This window comes from Quercus suber, unplaced genomic scaffold, assembly GCF_002906115.3.
Source record: "Quercus suber isolate HL8 unplaced genomic scaffold, Cork oak 2.0 scaffold_733, whole genome shotgun sequence".
Classification (NCBI taxonomy): Eukaryota; Viridiplantae; Streptophyta; class Magnoliopsida; order Fagales; family Fagaceae; genus Quercus; species Quercus suber.
Genome location: NW_027070173.1, coordinates 187,366 through 206,270, shown reverse-complemented (window position 1 = coordinate 206,270; position 18,905 = coordinate 187,366). Strand labels below are relative to the sequence as shown.

At 35.3% G+C, this 18,905-nt stretch overlaps 2 protein-coding genes across 2 annotated transcripts; one reads left to right on the top strand and one right to left on the bottom strand.

Moving 5' to 3' along the window:
- The first annotated feature begins 494 nt into the window (after positions 1-494).
- Positions 495-5,156, top strand: LOC112028503 (uncharacterized). The gene is made up of 6 exons (XM_024061206.2): positions 495-981; positions 1,651-1,821; positions 2,051-2,170; positions 3,047-3,247; positions 3,744-3,908; positions 4,192-5,156. Exons 1-6 carry the CDS (start codon positions 712-714, stop codon positions 4,609-4,611), a joined length of 1,347 nt encoding a protein of 448 aa, XP_023916974.1. The 5' UTR covers positions 495-711; the 3' UTR covers positions 4,612-5,156.
- Positions 5,157-7,102: 1,946 nt separating this feature from the next.
- On the bottom strand, positions 7,103-15,389 carry LOC112028499 (uncharacterized). The gene is made up of 10 exons (XM_065766703.1): positions 14,907-15,389; positions 14,260-14,655; positions 13,038-13,384; positions 10,766-10,842; positions 10,489-10,657; positions 9,716-9,804; positions 9,091-9,255; positions 8,856-8,933; positions 8,437-8,540; positions 7,103-7,589 (listed from the first exon to the last, which is right to left on the bottom strand). Exons 2-10 carry the CDS (start codon positions 14,622-14,624, stop codon positions 7,484-7,486), a joined length of 1,500 nt encoding a protein of 499 aa, XP_065622775.1. The 5' UTR covers positions 14,625-14,655; positions 14,907-15,389; the 3' UTR covers positions 7,103-7,483.
- Positions 15,390-18,905: the final 3,516 nt, after the last annotated feature.

The following is an 18,905-nucleotide window of genomic DNA, read 5'->3' as shown; positions in this document are numbered from 1 at the left end:
GTTTCTTATATGGATGTTTCTTTCATATTTTATATAACCAAAGAATGAATTGAATTAAAGATATCCCAACGGAGAAAGGGTGGCAAATGTATATAAAAATACATAAAAATAATAATAATAATAATAATAATACATGGTAGCATTACTTGTAGCAAGCAGATTAGACACATCTACAGGGAGGCTAACCGTTATGCGGATGCTATGGCAAGATTGGGTTCTAGTTATGTAAGCTCGTATGTTGTATTTTTGTATCCACCGCCTGTGGTGGAAAGAATTCTAGCTGATGATATAGCTAGTGTGTGTTGTAACAAACTTATAATTTCCTAATCTAATATCATCTCCTTGCTGACCAAAAAAAAGAAAATGAGGATGAACAAGCAATTTGTGGGGCCCAAAGGCATGAACTGGCAGAATTGAGAATCCAACGGTAAAGTAGTAGCTTCTGAGTTCGCAAACCCATTAGATTAATGTTTTAGAGCGCGCTTTCTCTCTCTCTATCATATTTGGCTTGTGCTTTGATTAAAAAACGGAGAGAGTTAGTTAAAACAAGGAACGTGGGAAAGGGAACACACACAAAAAAAGAAACAGCAAGCCAAAAAACGAGAGTGGGATCGAAAAAGATCCTCCTCGTTCGTTGGTTTTATTGTCATCACGGTGTCGGTGGTGGTTCTGCTTCTGGGTGTTGTTACGGCAACCTTAACCAAAACAAAAATGGCGTACAGAAGAAGGCAAGGAATTACGAAGACATCAACTTTCACAGAAGAAATTCATCACCCACCGCCACCTGATTATAATAATAATAATAATAATGAATTCAAACGATCTTCTTCTTCATCCTCATCAGGAGGTGGAGGAACACTTCCAAATTCTACATCATACACTTCTCTTGCTGCTCAAGCCATTCGCGCCTCCGCTGTTCATCGTGAATCTTCGCTTTCCTCTGCCTACGCTGGCTCTGCTTTCGCCTCTCGTCCTTCCAAGGTCCCCTTCTTCTTTTTTTCTCTCTTTTAGCTTTCAAAATTCAATCCTATTCTTCAAATGGGTCCTGGGTTTTTATTAACAGATCTGTTTGTGTGTGTTTTGTTTTGGATCTAATCTCTTATTTGGAGAAGAGAAGGTAGTTTATGCATTCTTTTTCCTAGATTGTTGTGTTGGACACCTGCCCCTGTTTTCTGAGTTATGATTTTGGAATTCTTTGCTTTCCGGGAATCCTAGATTAGTAACTTGATCGATTGATTACGTGATTTACGTCTTTCCTTTGTTAAATTTGGGAAATTCAGAGGACAATTTTTACCTTTCTGAGAATCCTAGATTAGAAGCTTGATAAATTACATTTCTTTTGTTAAATTTGGGAAAGTTAGAGACTTTTTCAGTTTTTTTCCTTTTCTTTCTGTGTTACCATGAATTAGGATAGGAAGGTTGACGGAGTCTGTAAGTTTTTGTTACTAGCTCTACGTGCTAATTTTTGATAAATTATCCTAAAAGCTTAATTTATTAGGAAATTATGAATTTAATCATATAATCATCATACTAACATCTCATCAAATTTGTGTTATTTATATTTATTTTGCTCAAAATATATTGTTATGTATATTAGAATGTTGTAGTTTTGCATTTTTTGAGGATGTGCTATCATGCCTGAAAATGCAGAGCTTCGCTGCCTACGGAGATGGTTCAGCAAAAGGTGAATCAAAATCCGGGTTTTGGGGTGTTCTGGCTCGAAAAGCAAAAGCAATCCTTGATGATGACAACATGTCCCAGCAATATGATATGCCTGAGAGAATGAGATCGCAGCCCTTCAACAACTCAGCAGCTGGCCAGGTAATACAAAGTTAACATCTTTCTTTTGAATCAGGCAAGCATGAATATCAAATTTAAAATGATCCTAGCGATGCCTTGGTTTTGAAGCTCGTAACAATTGCTCGTACTAATCTAGCATCTAGATACATAATGTCCATATATCATGTTTACCAGCTGAATTCGACTTTCTGGTTTTTTTTCTTTTTCTTTTTCTTTTTTCTAATACTTCCCTTTGCAATATTAATTACAGCAATCATACCAATCGTCTGAGAACTTCAGAAAAATGGAAAGTCCTAAATTACGAAAGGGATTGGATGTAATCACATCTTCCCTTAATCACATTGGTGACACCTTTGAAAAGGCTTTTGAGGTAAAATGTGTTAGATGATTTCTTGTTAATGGATTTTTTTTTTTCCTCTTGAATTTTAGATGTTAGTTGTTGGCTTGCCTTGTCAAGTCAGCTTTAGGTCTCTAAATCTTATTATTTTAGTTTGGTTCTACTTGATAATCTAATTCACATTTTTTTTTACATGCTTTAAATCCTGTATCTTTTGGCTGATAGGATTATTATTTATTAATTGCCGACAGTTGCCTTTACTATCATCTATCACCTTAGATTTTTTCCTTCTCTTCCATTTGATTATTGTCTAACTTAACTGTGTTAGTTATTGTTTGCAATGAAAATTGGTGAGAATGGTCAAGTAACTTCAGCTATACTTGGCAATAGAAGTCTATTTTGTATTTGAAGGAAAAGAATTAGTTATTTTCAATAAATTATTAAAAGGAAAAAAAAAAAGAAAAAAGAAGAAGAAGAAGTTCATTTTCAATCACTGAAACTACCCTGGTTGTGAATCCATTGAATTTTATCTTTGTGCTTGATTATCTTTTTCTCCCATGAGATTGATGACCACCTATTTATTTTAGTTCCGAAAAGCTGTCCAACAGTTTATAGAATCAAATATATTCCCAGTTCACCCTTTCAGTTTCTTCCTTATGACCTGTGACTCTGTGAGGCTGTGATACAAAAATATATTATTGTTTTCCTATGGACAGCTATTATCAGTACTTTGTTTGGTTAACAAAATTGCCATACCAAATTAAGAAAGCAAATACACAATGAGAGAGATAGAGGCACTGACCTTATAATGTGAAAAGGAACCTCAGATATTTTTCTTGCATAGTTTAATTTTTCTTTCAAGTATAGAATGGAATCACCTTGCTTAAAAATTTCCTTTCGTTTTTCCAGGAAGGTCGCACAATTGTGGAAAATAAGACAGCAGACATTATCCAAGAAACTCGCAAACTGCAAAATAAGCGTAGAGGAAACAATTATGAGTCACCAAATCAGGACTCTAATGTAAATAATTCGTGGCAGCAATCACCAGTTCAACCAACACAACTGCAGCTTCAAACCAACCATGAAACTCAACTCAAGGCATCTCGCGACGTAAGGTGCCAACCTTGTAATTTTGCATGACTGATTCATGTTGTGAATGTAGAGAATGTTTTAATTATTAGATTCAGTTTATCTTACCTAAGTGAAAAATTCATGTCAAGTTACTCAGCAAGGGAGGAATACCTTGGTATGTGCATCATTTAGTGATCCAAACAGTACCAAGTCCTCAATGCTGGCATTAGATAACCTTCACTGATAAAACCAACACCAGGAAAGAAACACGGATGTTTTTTGTAAAATCCTTGTGTGATTCACTTGACATCAGATTACCTTCACTGATTTAAGTGTAAGCTTTCAGTTTTTGAAACTATCATTTGCTTTATAAACTAGCATGTGGGATTAGAACATCAAAAAGTTTATTTTGGGGCATGCAGCTCATTTTGAGTATTCATTTTGAATTTTTCGTGTTTAAGGTATTTGCAGTTTTCAGTTTTATGAACCTACTTGTAGCATTGAAATGAATAATTGGCCTTCGTTTGTGTCACAGGTTGCAATGGCAACAGCTGCCAAAGCAAAACTACTTCTTCGGGAGCTGAAAACAGTTAAAGCAGATTTAGCTTTTGCAAAGGAACGATGTGCTCAACTAGAAGATGAAAATAAACTTCTTCGAGAGAATCGTGAGAAGGGAGACCACCGTGCAGACGATGACTTGGTATTTTTACTCTCTTTTTTATTATTTGGCCAAATCTCTATGTAATACTTCTGCATTGACTTTATCTGTAACTGATGTTTATAATTCAAGTTGATCGCAGCTATGCTTGTATACCCTTAAGCTATTACATTATTTATACATTTAGTCTGTGGGGTACTTGTACATACACATGCATACTTGTCTGTTTATTGGAGATTGGAGGGAATTATATTATTCAAGATTAACCCCTTTTCTTTTCTTATTTTTGCTGGGATTAATGTCTGTTATGTGCATATGATCTCAGATCCGCCTTCAATTGGAGACACTTTTGGCTGAGAAGGCACGTTTGGCCAATGAGAACACAATATATGCACGGGAAAACCGCTTCCTAAGGGAAGTTGTTGAATATCACCAACTCACCATGCAGGATGTTGTTTATTTAGATGAAGGGATTGAAGAAGTTACAGAAGTTTACCCCATATCCACCCCAGGAGTCTCAAAAATGCTCTCTGTTTCTCCACCCTCTCCTACATCCCCGTCCTCACCTTCTGAGATTGAGATTCCCCCATCTGTAAGCCCTACTGTGACAAAGGAAATCTTTCCTGTGCCCATGGTGCCATCACAAGAAAATAAGGATGTTCTAGAAAGTGAGGTCCTGCAGAGTTTGAGTACCTCAGTTGATGAGAAAGAAGATACAAAAAGACCCTCTATAGCTTCTTCCTAAATAGAGTTTCCTGTTCTTCATCAAAGATTTAGTATTCATTCATTTTTTATTACTTTTCTTCCTTTTTTTTTTCTTCTGTGGGAGGAAGATGGGCCAGTGGGTTGTGTTATTTTTCCACCGGCAGTTGTTATTAATTGGTGTATGCAGTTTTCTCATCAAGAGTGAGTTGTTGTAATTCGTCTTCTGTAATTTAGTACAGGTTCAAATATTTTCCTTGTCATTCTTGTACTCCAAGCCAACGATTGCCATTGCACATAAAGTGTGTGGTAGCATTTTCAGAGCAAGCACAGCAGAATTAATCATTGATGATCTGTAGCGCTTGCTTTCTTTTATCAAATTACTGAAGGAATTTGATAGTAGCTCTCAGGTTTGTCAGCTTTTTGGAGCTATTGCAAAGTGTGATGGAAGTTTTCTGTTGCAAAACTGTATAAGCTATATTTGCTTCATTTCTTGTGAACTGTAAGAAGTGATGAGTCTATACAGATCTTAATTGTACTGGTTATGTGGTGCTTAAGCATTTACGACAAAGCACTGGATTTTTTTTCTTTGTTTTCTTGAAAAAACTATGGATTTATTGGACACTTAGTGAAGAAGTCTTAAGAAAATACAATTGAAAGTACAGTCATTTATACCTGATTATTGTTTTGCCCATATGGGACGCAGAGGGATTGCGTATCCTAAAATCCGAAATATATGGTTGCACGCATGATTTCTGAAGAGAAAGCAAAGGAGTTGACAATAGCTCTAGTAGTATCCTAGGTCATGTTTCTAGTATTGCTTATATTCTCTACTAGGTTTAGGGAAGTCAAATCACTACGTTAACCCCAGTTTTGGTAAAAAATCCTCCGACCCTCTCGCCGTCTATGACTTGAACAACACAGAACTCACAAAAAGCTTGTAGTTCCTTAGGGTCTTTCCAGTAAGCTCTCGGATCATTACTACCACCGTCCCTCAATTTTCCCTTAACCATTTTTACTACAACTTCCTTCTATACTCATTGAGGCATTTCAACAAACAGTTCGTGTGCATATTAGTTAGGCATGCCCACATGAAAAATGCAAAGTAAAGTCACATACATCCAACTACAACAAAGGTAAAAAGAGAAACACACAAAATTACACGAAGGATCAAGAAACCTGCATACTAGTATAATGGAGAACACAAAAAAACCACACACAAACGTTGAACACGAAAACCACACACAAACGAAACCCACAAATTGATGAAGCCTCATGGAAAACAATATAACCACACACTAACATATTAGAGAGCATGAGAAGTTAGACACAACTTACTCGTAAATGCAAAGACCCATAGTGACAGCAATGATATCCCAAGCGAAGAGAAGGTGAGCTCAAGCGAAGGAAAAACAGAGGGGATCTTTTCAGAGAATTCCGCGTAATGGGTTTGCTTGTACCGTGTGTGTTTTGTTTTGATAGTTTTGTGGTTGGTGGGTAGGTGGGTAGGTGCAATTCATTAAAGAGGATTCGGACAGAGCATTGAAGAGCTTTGAAGACATTCTGCCACGATAGTTGAGAGAAAAGAAGAAAGTTGAAGATAATGGAAATAGCCGTTGAACAGAGCGCACCGTTTTGATCAGATAACAGCTGTGCTCATGCAATGAACAATGCACGCACCGTTTTCATCAGATCGTTGAGCGCACTGTTTTTCACAATACACGCACATGCCATGAACAGTACACACACGTCTTGGAGTTTTATGCAGTACACACACGCCTTGGAGTTTAATAAAACGGTGCATCTCTTTTGCATTTCAACTCTTTTCAATTCATTCCTAAATTTTGCTAGCTTTGGTGTCCATGAACAGTACTTCAACACGCATTTGGAGTTTAATGAAACGGTGCGTTAGAGCTTGCGTTTCAGCTCTTTTCATTCCTGCGTTTCCTCAGCGTTTAGATCAACTACTGTATAGCATAGGTCCCAACAAATAATAAATGCAAACATAAAACACAACACAAAACGTGAATCCAAACAAATACTAAAGCCATAACAGACAAAACAAATCACCCTTATATACCAAGCAAAGTGTGGTCGACATTTCCTTAACCGTTGTGCTGATGCCAATTCAAGATTTTATCATTTATTGAACCGTATTATAATGCTGATCTTATTTTTTTTTTTAGAAATAAACTAATTGCTAAACACACAAACACTTTAATTACACTCTCTCACCAAGCTCACCCACACTATAATGTTGATCTTATTGATGATGCATGCTTGGAACCATTTGTGCCTAGTCCGGCTTTGCTAGCACTATACTTATACACTGTACTTGCTTTTTAACCCATCAAAAAAATAAACGTGGTTTGCGTCCCACACATATCTAATCAATTCACAAGCATGATGTAATGCTTTAAAAATTCATCTTCAAAATGTTTCTGCTTTGACATCATATAGCAGGCCTTATTTAACAATAAGATAGCAGTCTAGCGAGTTTGCATAACTAAAGGGAAGAATGAAAAATCGTGCAATTGTGGGAAACAAAACATTATATACCTTGAGAATAATAATATAATGAGAGAAATTACAGAGAAAAGCGAGAGGGGAAGAGGGGTTGAAGAGCTTCCATTTACGGAAAATGAACATTATGGTGAGTCCTTACTCCTTACAGGAATTCCTCTGTAGCTTTGGGCCCATTACATACATTTTAACCTTTCTCAATACAAATATGAACATATTGCCAGTTCAATTCAATTCTAGGCACTTCAAGTAACTTTCCAGTGCTACCCGTGAACAAGGCAAAGCAAATTATGGTTAAATTTCCTGTGTAGATGAAAATATTAGGAGAAGGCTGCTTTGAATAAGGATTGAGGGCTTCAAGGCAGAAAAACTCACTTTTACAGCAAAAGATTTTAGAACAACTGGAAAAACAAACTAGTTGATCCATCGCCAAATGATCTAAGATCCGCAGGTTTGACCAAAGCCCTGCATAATGGGCACGTTCGCTCCCTCTCAAACCTGGGGAAAGAAAAAAAAAAGAGAAGACTATCAGCAATCCAAAGGACCAAAACAAAAATCAACAGAGCACCCCCCCAGGGTAGAGTACAGAACATTTACAGCCACAATAGAACTTTATGACACAAGCATAAACCTTCTAACAATTAAGTCTAACAGACTCAAGTTTTATTTTTGAGAGGGGGGGAGGATGATAAATGTTAACCCAAATTCAGAAGAAAAAATGCCAATGGTTATCTTCTATGGGCTTTAGTTTCAGGGTCGAATCCCCTCAACTTTCAGTTAACACATTTAACTTACAAGCAGAAAAGACAAGTATACAATAATACAAATAGCATGCAAGACCCTATACTTATGGGTGTTTGGCCAACTATTAACTCTAACGTGAACAACACAGGCAAATTGAAAGTGCTAAGACACCAAATCTAAATTTGAGACAACTCTAGACCATACATCTGGCTCCCACGAACATTTCAAGTTGTGTAACACCAAAGTTAAGATTCCACTACACAATGAAGCTTTCACTATTCCCAGATAAAATCAACAGGACAAGAAACATCCTTTAACAGTGCAGAGTACCTAAATGGCAGAAACAAACTATTAACTCTAAGTCTCTAATGTGCACAACACAGAAAATTGAATGTGCTAAGACACACCAGCTCTAAACTTGAGACCAATACATTTCAAGTCGTGTAATGCTAAAGCCAGGATTACAATTGGCAGCCTAGCGTAAAATCTTATTGAGATCTGACAAAAGAATGATGAATGCTAGGCCACATGGGTATTGAAAAATTAATTGGCAAAAACATATTAACAGTGTAGAGAACATAAATGGCAGAAACAAACTAACCACTCTGATACACAGTCTTCACAAAATATGTGTTTACAACGAAGTAGGATAGGGGCATGCATTTTCTCCTGGCAAATAGCACACATGTCGCCTGCTGCGCTAACCTGCATCAGATGCCTACAACTTAAAATCCCAGATGAGCAGTAAAGTTTCACAACCACAAACTGCAATTCTATAAAAACGTCAAAATCTTATAGATTAAACAGGGCACTAACCATGGAAGCATATTGAAATTAAAGTGTGGTAGCATAACTAAGCCTTTCCTAAGGCATATAATTCTCTAATTATCTTTAAGACAAGAAAATTAACTTAAGAAAAAAATGAGTGCTCAAGTGGTGGCACAAATGTGCAAGGACCCCATGCCAAACCAAGGCATGTGTCTGTGGGTTTGTGTGCTGGACAAAGGAAGTCCACATTACCTGCTCTGATGTTGCATAAGCCCCATAATGCACCTCTTTACGTGATAATGCCTTCAATGCCGAAAAGAAGGATTGCACCTGACCATGATTACAAAGAAGGGGAAGAAAAGGGTTGGAGTAGAAGATAACAGCCATGTGGAAATTAGAACTCTTGCCAGAAAGTCAATCCTTTCTGCTGAGAGAAACATTGGAACAGACAAGGAATATACAAAATGTATATTGAAAATTATAATACCTTCTCAACAACGGATGTGAGCTTGAAAGTTAGATACAACCCTGTCATTAAGGATGAAAAGAGGCTTCCATATTCTTTGTTCAAGAAGAAACGATACCAAACTGGGGTTGGCAGTAAGGCACGGTACAGCAGCAGCAAATACTCAACCAAAGTAAGCATTTGACCCTGGAAAATTTGAACTTTCATAATCAGAAATTAATGGTAAATAAAACGCATACATATGTGAATCATCTTAATCTAATGCACCATTTAGTCCGTGAAAAGAACGAGGACAGAAAAAATAAAAAAGGGGACAAGGGGAAAAAAAGACACTTTCAGCAGTGTCCTCTTTTTGTTTTTTTGATGGGGTAATGTTGCACAGGCACTCAGTGGATCTTGAACCTAGCACTTGCAAAAACGCCAATTGGCTTCTTTTTGAAGTCACCACTATCCAAACCAAGGTCCCTTCTTTGACAATGTGAGATTTTACCGATTGAGCTCACTAGAACCCACAATTTCAGCAGTCTCCTCTTGTTTCTATCATTCTTTTCAAGGACCACAGCAATTTTTTTCCCTTTTTTATTTTTATTTTTATAACTAGGAAAAACAATTAATATTCTAAATGCTAAAATTTATATCAACTCACCTGCCTACGATAATTTCGGCCTCTGCTGTTCTTGTAATACATCAACAGAAAACACTTGCATATCATTGCTGCCTGTCGAACCAATGTATCTGAAAGGAAAGCAAACTAAGAAACTATTGCAATGCCCCAGAACAAACTAGCATACATATTACATTTCAAAAAATAAATAAATAACCACACAAAATTTTCGTAAAATGAGAATTCTTAACGAGCATTTGTGCACAATAATATTAAGTGCTTAAGTAGTATATCTGTGCCATGAGGAAGAGACTGAGATCTAAACTGGTGCTTATAACAAAATGGCTCCTTGCCATAATTGCAAAATATTAACTATAAAGATTTAAAAGAGAGAGAGAGGATGGGTCAGTTGCCCATAGGTTTTATTGGCTAGAGGCGAGTCCAAAGGACTTTTCTATAGAATGGTTCCCTACTTTAGAGAGAGAGAGAGAGAGAGAGATAGAGAGTTCTGCCTATATATACAAACATGCACTTCCCGAGATATGTGGCATCACAAAGAATTTGGTGAGTTCAGAAAATAACTCAATAGTGGTAATTTGACATGCTTAAATAATTGTAAAAATAAGAAGAAATTTAACAACTTTTATACTACTGCCATGTTCTTAGCACTTTCTGACTAATATCCAATGAAGGATCCACAAAAAACATGTTGGATGAGATGACATAGATAGTAGCACTAGTTTTAATACAACTTATTTCCCAGCTACAATATTAATTTCATTAATTCATAAACAAATAGCCAAAGAAAAACATACCATTCACCATAATAATGAAAATAGCATGCCAGAAAGGTGGTATAGCTTTTGGAGGAAGCATCACCAACGGATACAAAAGATCATCATTCTGATACCACCAGTATACACCAACCACATGAATTGTGAATGCAAGAGAAATGCCAATCAGAATAGACATTTTCCTCTCTCCCTGCAGCCACCAGCAATTTACCACGCTTAATAAAGGGAACTTTCTCATCCCAAAAAAGAAAATCCTGCCAAAAAAAAATTTAAAATACAGATCTACATATTGCTGCACCTTAAGAGCTGTCTGTTTCCGCAGAATATCATTTGACTTGAACATGACAGCAGCAATCCAAATAGTAACAAAGAAACCTGTACGTAGTAGCAGAAAGGCCAATGTCACTAACATGAAGGAAAAGTGGCCACAAAAATGTAGTGGGGAAATGACCATAAACAGAAAACCTAAAGTGTATATATTCAATAAAGCCAATTTAAGTCCAGGGGAAAATATTTGATGCATAAAGCAACAAAGGCTAATGATTCCTCAATTCTTCTATGATTATTAGACATATAACAGCCTGAAAGGTCAGGAAAAGCAATGTGCAAAAGAGGAGTACCTACAAGTAACGAACAAGGTAAAAAGGGAAACCATCTACTTAGCATATAGAGGACCAAAGCCAACTGGCTAAAAAGGGATAGGAATCAATCAACAAGAAAACTAAGGGCACGTTTGGTATGTAGGAATAGATCTAGGAATGGAATAGCTATTCCTTTATAATCATCATTCAATTGTTTAGTTGTATTTTCATTACAAGGAATAAAATAAGAATAGTTATTCTTTGAAATGAGGAATAGCTATTCGTTAAGTTTGGACTAGCCTTTTTTTAATAAAATGTAAAATCTATAATTATGATTGTGATTATTTTTTTTTTATTCATTGAAAAGTATAAGCCTAAACAATTTATATTATGGTATGAAACTTGATAGAAAAACAAACAAATTATGAAATTACAAACTCTTCTTTTTTCTGATTTATAAATTAAAATTTCAAATATGTATTAACCTTTTTATAAAACATGCATTATTTATTTTTTTATTTAAAAAAAAAAAAAAAAAAAAACTAGTTTTATATATCACTATTTTATTCAAGATCTAGCAGGCGAATATGTCATTTATTAGAAAATTTGGAGTATCAATGTCCCTAACAAAATTAAGCATTTTCTATGGCGAGCCTGGCGTGAAGCACTGCCTACAAAGAAAAACCTGTGTCATCGTAAAGTGACTCACAACTCTACTTCTTTGAGTTTTGCAATNGCTTGAAGGAAGTTCCTGCAGGGTTAATGCTGATTATTCCGGGAATAGTGCTTAGAAGGCTGTTGCTATTGCTTATTACCTAGTGACTCTTTCTGCCTCATTGATAAATTTTCTTGATGCATTTTAAAAGCCTTGTATTGATATGCTATTTTCCCCCTTTTCTAGGAATCGAAAGACTATATTATCTTGTGGACATTTTCTATAATTTGATAACTGGTTTTATATAGAGTTCTGACTCTTTCTTTTTTTGTTGGTGCTATCTTTTGGTATTTCAATTTTCAAACTTCAGAGTAGTTAATTAGATTGATAAGAGAATTTGTTTTACCTAGTTCTTTCTTTTCCCTTACACCTTTCTCTCTCTCTCTCTCTCTCTCTCTCCCCCCCCCCCCCCCCAAACATTTATATTACATATGGCTCAAGTGTTACTGCTTCCAATCAACTTCTCTAAGCATATGATTCCTCTAGTTTTCCCCCCCTTGTCTTCAACTAATGGGATTGGGGGGATTTGATCCCAGTTCCTTCCCATAGAGAGAACCAGACAAGGCCATTGAGACACTAGCTCTAGGCATATGATTCCCTTAGGGCTCATTTGATACATTGTAATAATGATTACTTGGAAATTTATGAGAATACAAGAAGCTATAATGGAATAACTATTCCTATGCAGTTGTTTGGCGCTGACAGAGGAATAGAGCCCATAATTTGTATTTCACAGTTGGATATAGCATGATTTGATGATATAATTGTCATATTCCAATCTGATTTCCTAAAATACCCATATATATTTCATTTTTATGCTCTCCATGGGTCTCGCTTAATATATTATGTATAAATTAAAAACTTATAAAAAAACCATAACCGTATAATTAATTTCATTGTCCTCATTTCAGAATTTTTCATCTCCAAAAATTTTTTAAGAAAAAAGAAGAAAAAATTGACCACATCTCCCATAAGTATTAAATTATTCCAGAAGCCATTGTGTGCTGTCGGATTTGACTGCCCCTGCTTCAGACAAATTCTTGGCTTCACCAAGCATACGGTAGGCAGATTTTGTTGAGTAAACTCCATTCTTTGTTCTTTGCCAAATCAAAGTATCAACTGGTCATGACCAAGGGGAATACTGAGGACAGCTTTAGCTTCGTGTGGCAGCAGCTCCTTCCTAATTCTACCTTCAATCCATTAATAGTGAACAAGAACTAAAAGTATAGAATTTGCAAAGTATAGACTATAAACCATATATAGAAAAACAATACCTTGTAAATGCTGGCGAATGAATACCACCAAGAGGAGCAAAGAGAAGGGCAGGACCTGCTCAATCCACCTAGCAGCCTGCTGAATATCATATCTCTGGTAAGAAGAATCCCTCCCATTTGCCCCACCTCCATCCACAGCTTCTCCCTCCGTATTCCCATTTGCAGATTGCGAAATCCCCTCCGCTACACCACCACGCTCAATCCTCGAATCCCCTCCCTGAGCCTCAGCCGCTTGTGGAGAAACATCAGTACGAGCGGCAGCAGCTACGTCACTCCCAAGCTGGTGCCCAACTACCAATCCAGCAGCAGGTTCCCTATCATGTTCTTGTTCCGCGGCACCAATTATCCTAATAGAAACCTCACCATCATTGGCAGTAGCAGCAGCTGCAGGTTGATTGAGCTGAGCAAGGTGAAAACCAGAGCCCGAAGAGGATAGCCAACAAGATGGTTGATAAATTTCAACCTTACAACTCTGCTTCCAAAGGAGTAGAAGCCTGCAAAATGGTGAGGCAAATGATGGTCAAAGACAAAGTGAGGACAAGACAGCAAAGGGTGATCAAAGAAATTGAAGTTAAGCATCCATTAAGCAGGAGACACGAATTAAAATATTGTGAATACAATGCTAAGAAAGATGGCACATCAGTAATGATGGTGAAGATGCTTGGTGTTGATCAAACAAGGTGAAAATATGTTCTGTATTTCCTTTAATTTCTAAGCTTACTATCGAGGATGGCTTTGTCTCTCTATTGCTACAGGACAAAGCAATTTTGAATCTGTCGCATTAGTGTGTGCTGTGGCAGCTAACCGTATAAACTAATGGGCAAGACTGAGGTACAATACTTAGGTCCTGTTTCTTAGATTTTCCTTTTAAAATTTTGTTATGTAGATTTTTTCTTATGAGATTGAAGTGTATTTTTTAGTTAAATAGCCACATAACTCAATCTTAAGTGGGAAACCTAAGAAACAACACCTTAGGTATTGTACCTAAATTTTGTCCTAAACAAACTAATACTGTTAACATACCATAGCATTTTTTTTGGGCCAATGTACATCTTAAAAGCATGCATGTACATCTTAAGAGCACTTAATAATTTTCCCCTCATTTTAGCTAACTTAATTTGCTTTGTTTAAGATATAGCTCTTAATGGATATGTTAATTGGAGTAAAAATGTAAAAAAAAAAAAAAAAAAATGCAGCAGCTACGTCACTCCCAAGCTGGTGCCCAACTACCAATCCAGCAGCAGGTTCCCTATCATGTTCTTGTTCCGCGGCACCAATTATCCTAATAGAAACCTCACCATCATTGGCAGTAGCAGCAGCTGCAGGTTGATCGAGCTGAGCAAGGTGAAAACCAGAGCTCGAAGAGGATAGCCGCCCTCCGTGAATCGAAGAATCAGTCTCCTGATGATTAGACCTACTAGCATTGGTACGAAGAATCCCCGAATACTCCAACAACGCAGAGAGTGGCGCCTGAATGATATTCGAAGCCGATAACAATCCGTATCTTCTCGAATTCCCAATCACACCACTCCCCGAACCCGAAGAATTACTCCGAAACCCCTCAGGACTGCTTCCAGACGCTTCCATTCGCGTCAATCCCCTAGCCCTAAACCTAACCCTAATCATCCATAACAAAATCACAATCTTTTATATATATGTATAACAAATAAAAATTATCATACACCAAACCTATAATCATCAAAAATCAATCCAATAATCTATATATACCGTAATTCATATATTTATATATGTACAATAGAGCTAGATATAATAGCCTATAGTCAATAAAAACATAACCGTGTAAAGCAAGAAATGGTTGAAATAAAAGCCGATTGAAAAAAAAAAAGTCAAGGTTTTTTCTTTCTGTACCTTGGAAAGCGAAACTCCGTTGAGGACCTTGAAATTTCAAATCATTGTGAGAACGCCAACCCTGACTGTAATAAAACCATCGAATAAAGAAGACGTCGAGCTTTGACTAAGCACAAAAAACAACGATTCTCTTTTATATTACAGAGTCCGTGAAATCGAACCGATCAGAAGATTGGTGGTGGCTCCGATGGCCGCGTAGAATTAGGGTTTTGGTCGATCAGAGAAATGTGGATTCGAGACTTTGCTGGATGGAGAGTTTTGGGTTTTGGTTTTGGGGGTTTCTTTTTCTTTTTCTTCTGTTTCTTTACTTTCCCCTGTAGTGTTTGTAATAAGAGTGTGTATTGAATCTATTGATGTAATAAATGTAATAAATGTTGTTTTTTTTTTTTCTCTTTCTTTTCTCTCGCTCTCAATAGGAAGGTTAGAGCGCGAGAAGAGAAGAGAAGAGAAGAGAGCTAAAGCACAAGAAAGGAGCTCTCTTTCCGAACGGCTCTTCTTTTTGTATTGTATATTATGGTATGTTATTCTATTCGTAGATTTTTTACATTTGCACCGCGTTTTTTTCCTATAAAGCCATTAATCAGGGAAACGGTTTCTCTCATGAGATGAGAAAAAAATGTATATAAATTGGGAAATACATAAATAAATAATAAAAGACCAAATATTACATAAAATCCGGAACCAGTCAACCATTAATTTTCAAACTCTCACTCTCTTTTCTTTATTTATTTTCCAAAAAAAAAAAGGCATTTTGCCATAATTGTCCCCCAAAAAAATTACTTATTTTCCACAACTACTAATAGTGTTCATGGGCTAATATGTAATTTTGCACACAGATAAGCCCACTCAGACTTGTTTGAACTTGGCCCATGACCCATCCCACCTCCGAAATAAAAGGTTTTAGGCTAAGTTTTTTTTTTTTTTTTTTAATAGAATTTCAACTTATGGCATTCACTCCTGATAATAGTTCTTTATCATCAGACCAAAACACCAATCAGTTTTTGATATAGGGAGAGATTAAACTCCAAATTTCTTATACAACTATCAGAGACTTTACCAATTAAGCTAACTAGAACCTACGTTTTAGGTTAAATTTGATTCAATATAAAACCTTCTTTTTTTGCTTCTTTTTTCTTTTTTTGGTGTTTGGTTTGGCTAAAAATATTAGTGTCAAAGAGGAAATTGCTTCCAATTTGACCAACATAATAAGCATTGTCGGACATAACAATTTCGTCAACCCTCTCAAAAATAATAAAGAATTTCTCGCAATGCATCCAACCTAGCCAACTCTAGCAAGCCACTAGTCGCCTCTATCTCTTTCTCTCTTTAATACCAATAAGCCATTGTCCCTTCCACCTAAGACAACAAATTTTTTAATGACAAACCCACAGTCTAATCGAGAGCAACTACCAACTCACAACCCTCTAAGATCACTCCAGTCTCCATATGTCAAACAAAGATCCTCTGTCCAAGTATGGTTTTTGTTGTTTATTATATTTTTTCAATTTCGAGCAAATTAATCCCCAATGTGTAGATTTGCAACTCTAGTAGTTTTTATTATAACACAATATTGATATAATAATGTTTACTAGAACAATATTTTATTTGCCAAAATCGGTTTAATGTGGTGTTGGTTGGATTTTTGTGTTAATATTAGATTTTGTAAAATTCACAATTATATTAGATGTTGGTACTTTGAATTGGTGTTCATTATCTTAGATTTTCTGAGATTATACTATATCAAATATTGGTCTTGTGGATTTTGTGTTTATTTTCCATCCAAGTTAAATGTCCAAAAATGTTTTCTAGGGTATTATTATGAACGCAACCAAATTCTAAAAATAAATAAATAATTGTTTTTCCTAAAAGCATTTTCAATTTCCGTTGGGAAAAAAAAATTATGCTGAAATAAATCCTACATTAAATGCATCACATAAACGATTATTGGTCTTTTTTTTTAATTTAAATTATCAGTATTTTCATTTTTCATCATCAATTTATGTACACTTTTTTAAAATTTCTTCTTTTCTTTTTTTTTTTTTTTATGTGCAAATGTTCTTCTACATAAAGTATTTTTTAAAATGGAATAAGTAAATAAAAAATAAAAAATAAAAATTATGCATGCACGCTATAATCCCAAGATTTTTTTTGGGGGGTGGGGGGACTCAATTATTGAATTATTTTCTAACACGATCATACTACTATGATGAAATATAATGCAAGAGTGTGTCAAATCACGTATTGTCCTAGCGATTTTTTTTTTTTTTTTTTTTTTGAGAGAGAGAGAGAGAGAGTATTGTTATGATGAAATATAATGCAAGAGTGTGTCAAATCACGTATTGTCCTAGCGATTTTTTTTTTTTTTTTTTTTTTGAGAGAGAGAGAGAGAGAGTATTGTCCTATAGCGATGTGAACCTCTAACTAAAATCCATTTGGCACAAAGCTTGTTGTCAAAACTCAAAAGATCTAGCACTTCATGTATTTTGTAAACTCTTCACCGTTATTTTAATAGTAAATTTATGGCTAAAAGATTATTTTTGCCCTTAAAATATAACCCAAGTATTATTTTTGTCTTTAAAATTTTAAAAAAATTATTTCAGAAATTTGAAAATATTATACGTACATTCCGTCCATCAGTCCACGTCTTTTAAGTTTTCAGACCAAAAAAAATTTTAAAAAAACATAGATTATATTTTATGGTAAGAAATAGTTTTTATGTGCGGAAAACTATCAAGTTAGCCATTTTTATTATATCCCTTTCAACTGACGTTTATTCATGTCCTGTATTCATGCATGCGATGTTGCTCACTCTATTTGGCAGCTTACTCTGGTAGCTCAAATTAAAAACATGTCTAAGTAATTTGGGGTCATCGAAGATTCAATAGCTATTTATCACGACATGGATGATTTGGAGTGCACGCAATGAACGAGTATGGGATCAAAAGAATATCACACAGACAGCGATTTGATCACTAGGCAATAGTATACACCACAGATTATGTTGATATTTGGAACAAACTCAGATTATGCACATCGTAGTCAATTGATGGTGATGTGAATCAATTGATGGTGTTGTTTGCTTTGCAACTTGCCATTGATCTAGGTTTGCAGAAACTTCTTGTGGATGTTGCACTGTTTTCGGCTTTAAATCAGTCTCAACCATGTTCGATAGTGTTAAATTATTAGGTAAAATACTATTTTGATCCTTAAACTTTACTCAAAGTTTGTTTTTTATCCCTAATTATTATTTATTTATTTATTTAAAAACTTAAACTATTAAGAAATTGTAAACTTATTCATTTAAACTAACTTTTCCCCTTTTCGTGGAATACAAATCCTCTGTACCATTTCATGTTCTACTAATTATAACTTGTTATGTTTTTTTTTTTTTTTTCCATTTTAAACTTTGACTATTTTATAATGAAAGTTAAATAAATATATAGTAAATTGTGAATAGTGGAACACAAAAAATGATACAGAAAATTTGTATTATTCATTTACGTGTGGGCTACCTAAGCTGCTTTTATTGAGTCCAAATCCTCTATACCACTTTTTGTGTATCACTCTATGTTTCACCAATCACTATTTACCATGTGTATAATTGCTTTCCATTTTAAACTTCAGTTATTATATAAGGAAAGTAAAATGAATACATGACAAGTAGTGATTGTTGTAACATAGAGTGGTACACAAAAAGTGATATAGAGAATTTAGACTCACTTTTATTAAGTGGGACTCAACACATGAAAGTTTTTGTTAAATGAGAGGTAAGGTAGTGTGACAAGAGATTAAACTAAGGTTTCCTATTCTAATACTATGTTAAATTATTAATTTTTCAAAAAACCTAAACTATTAAGAGGTGATGAATTTATTCATTTAATCTATCCGACTGGGTTCAGGTTGCAGGTTGGAGACATGGATTGCTTCTGGATTTAGAAATGTTGTTTTCAAATTTCAAAGTTATTAATTCTGGTTGTAAGCTTGCATCTCATGTTTTGG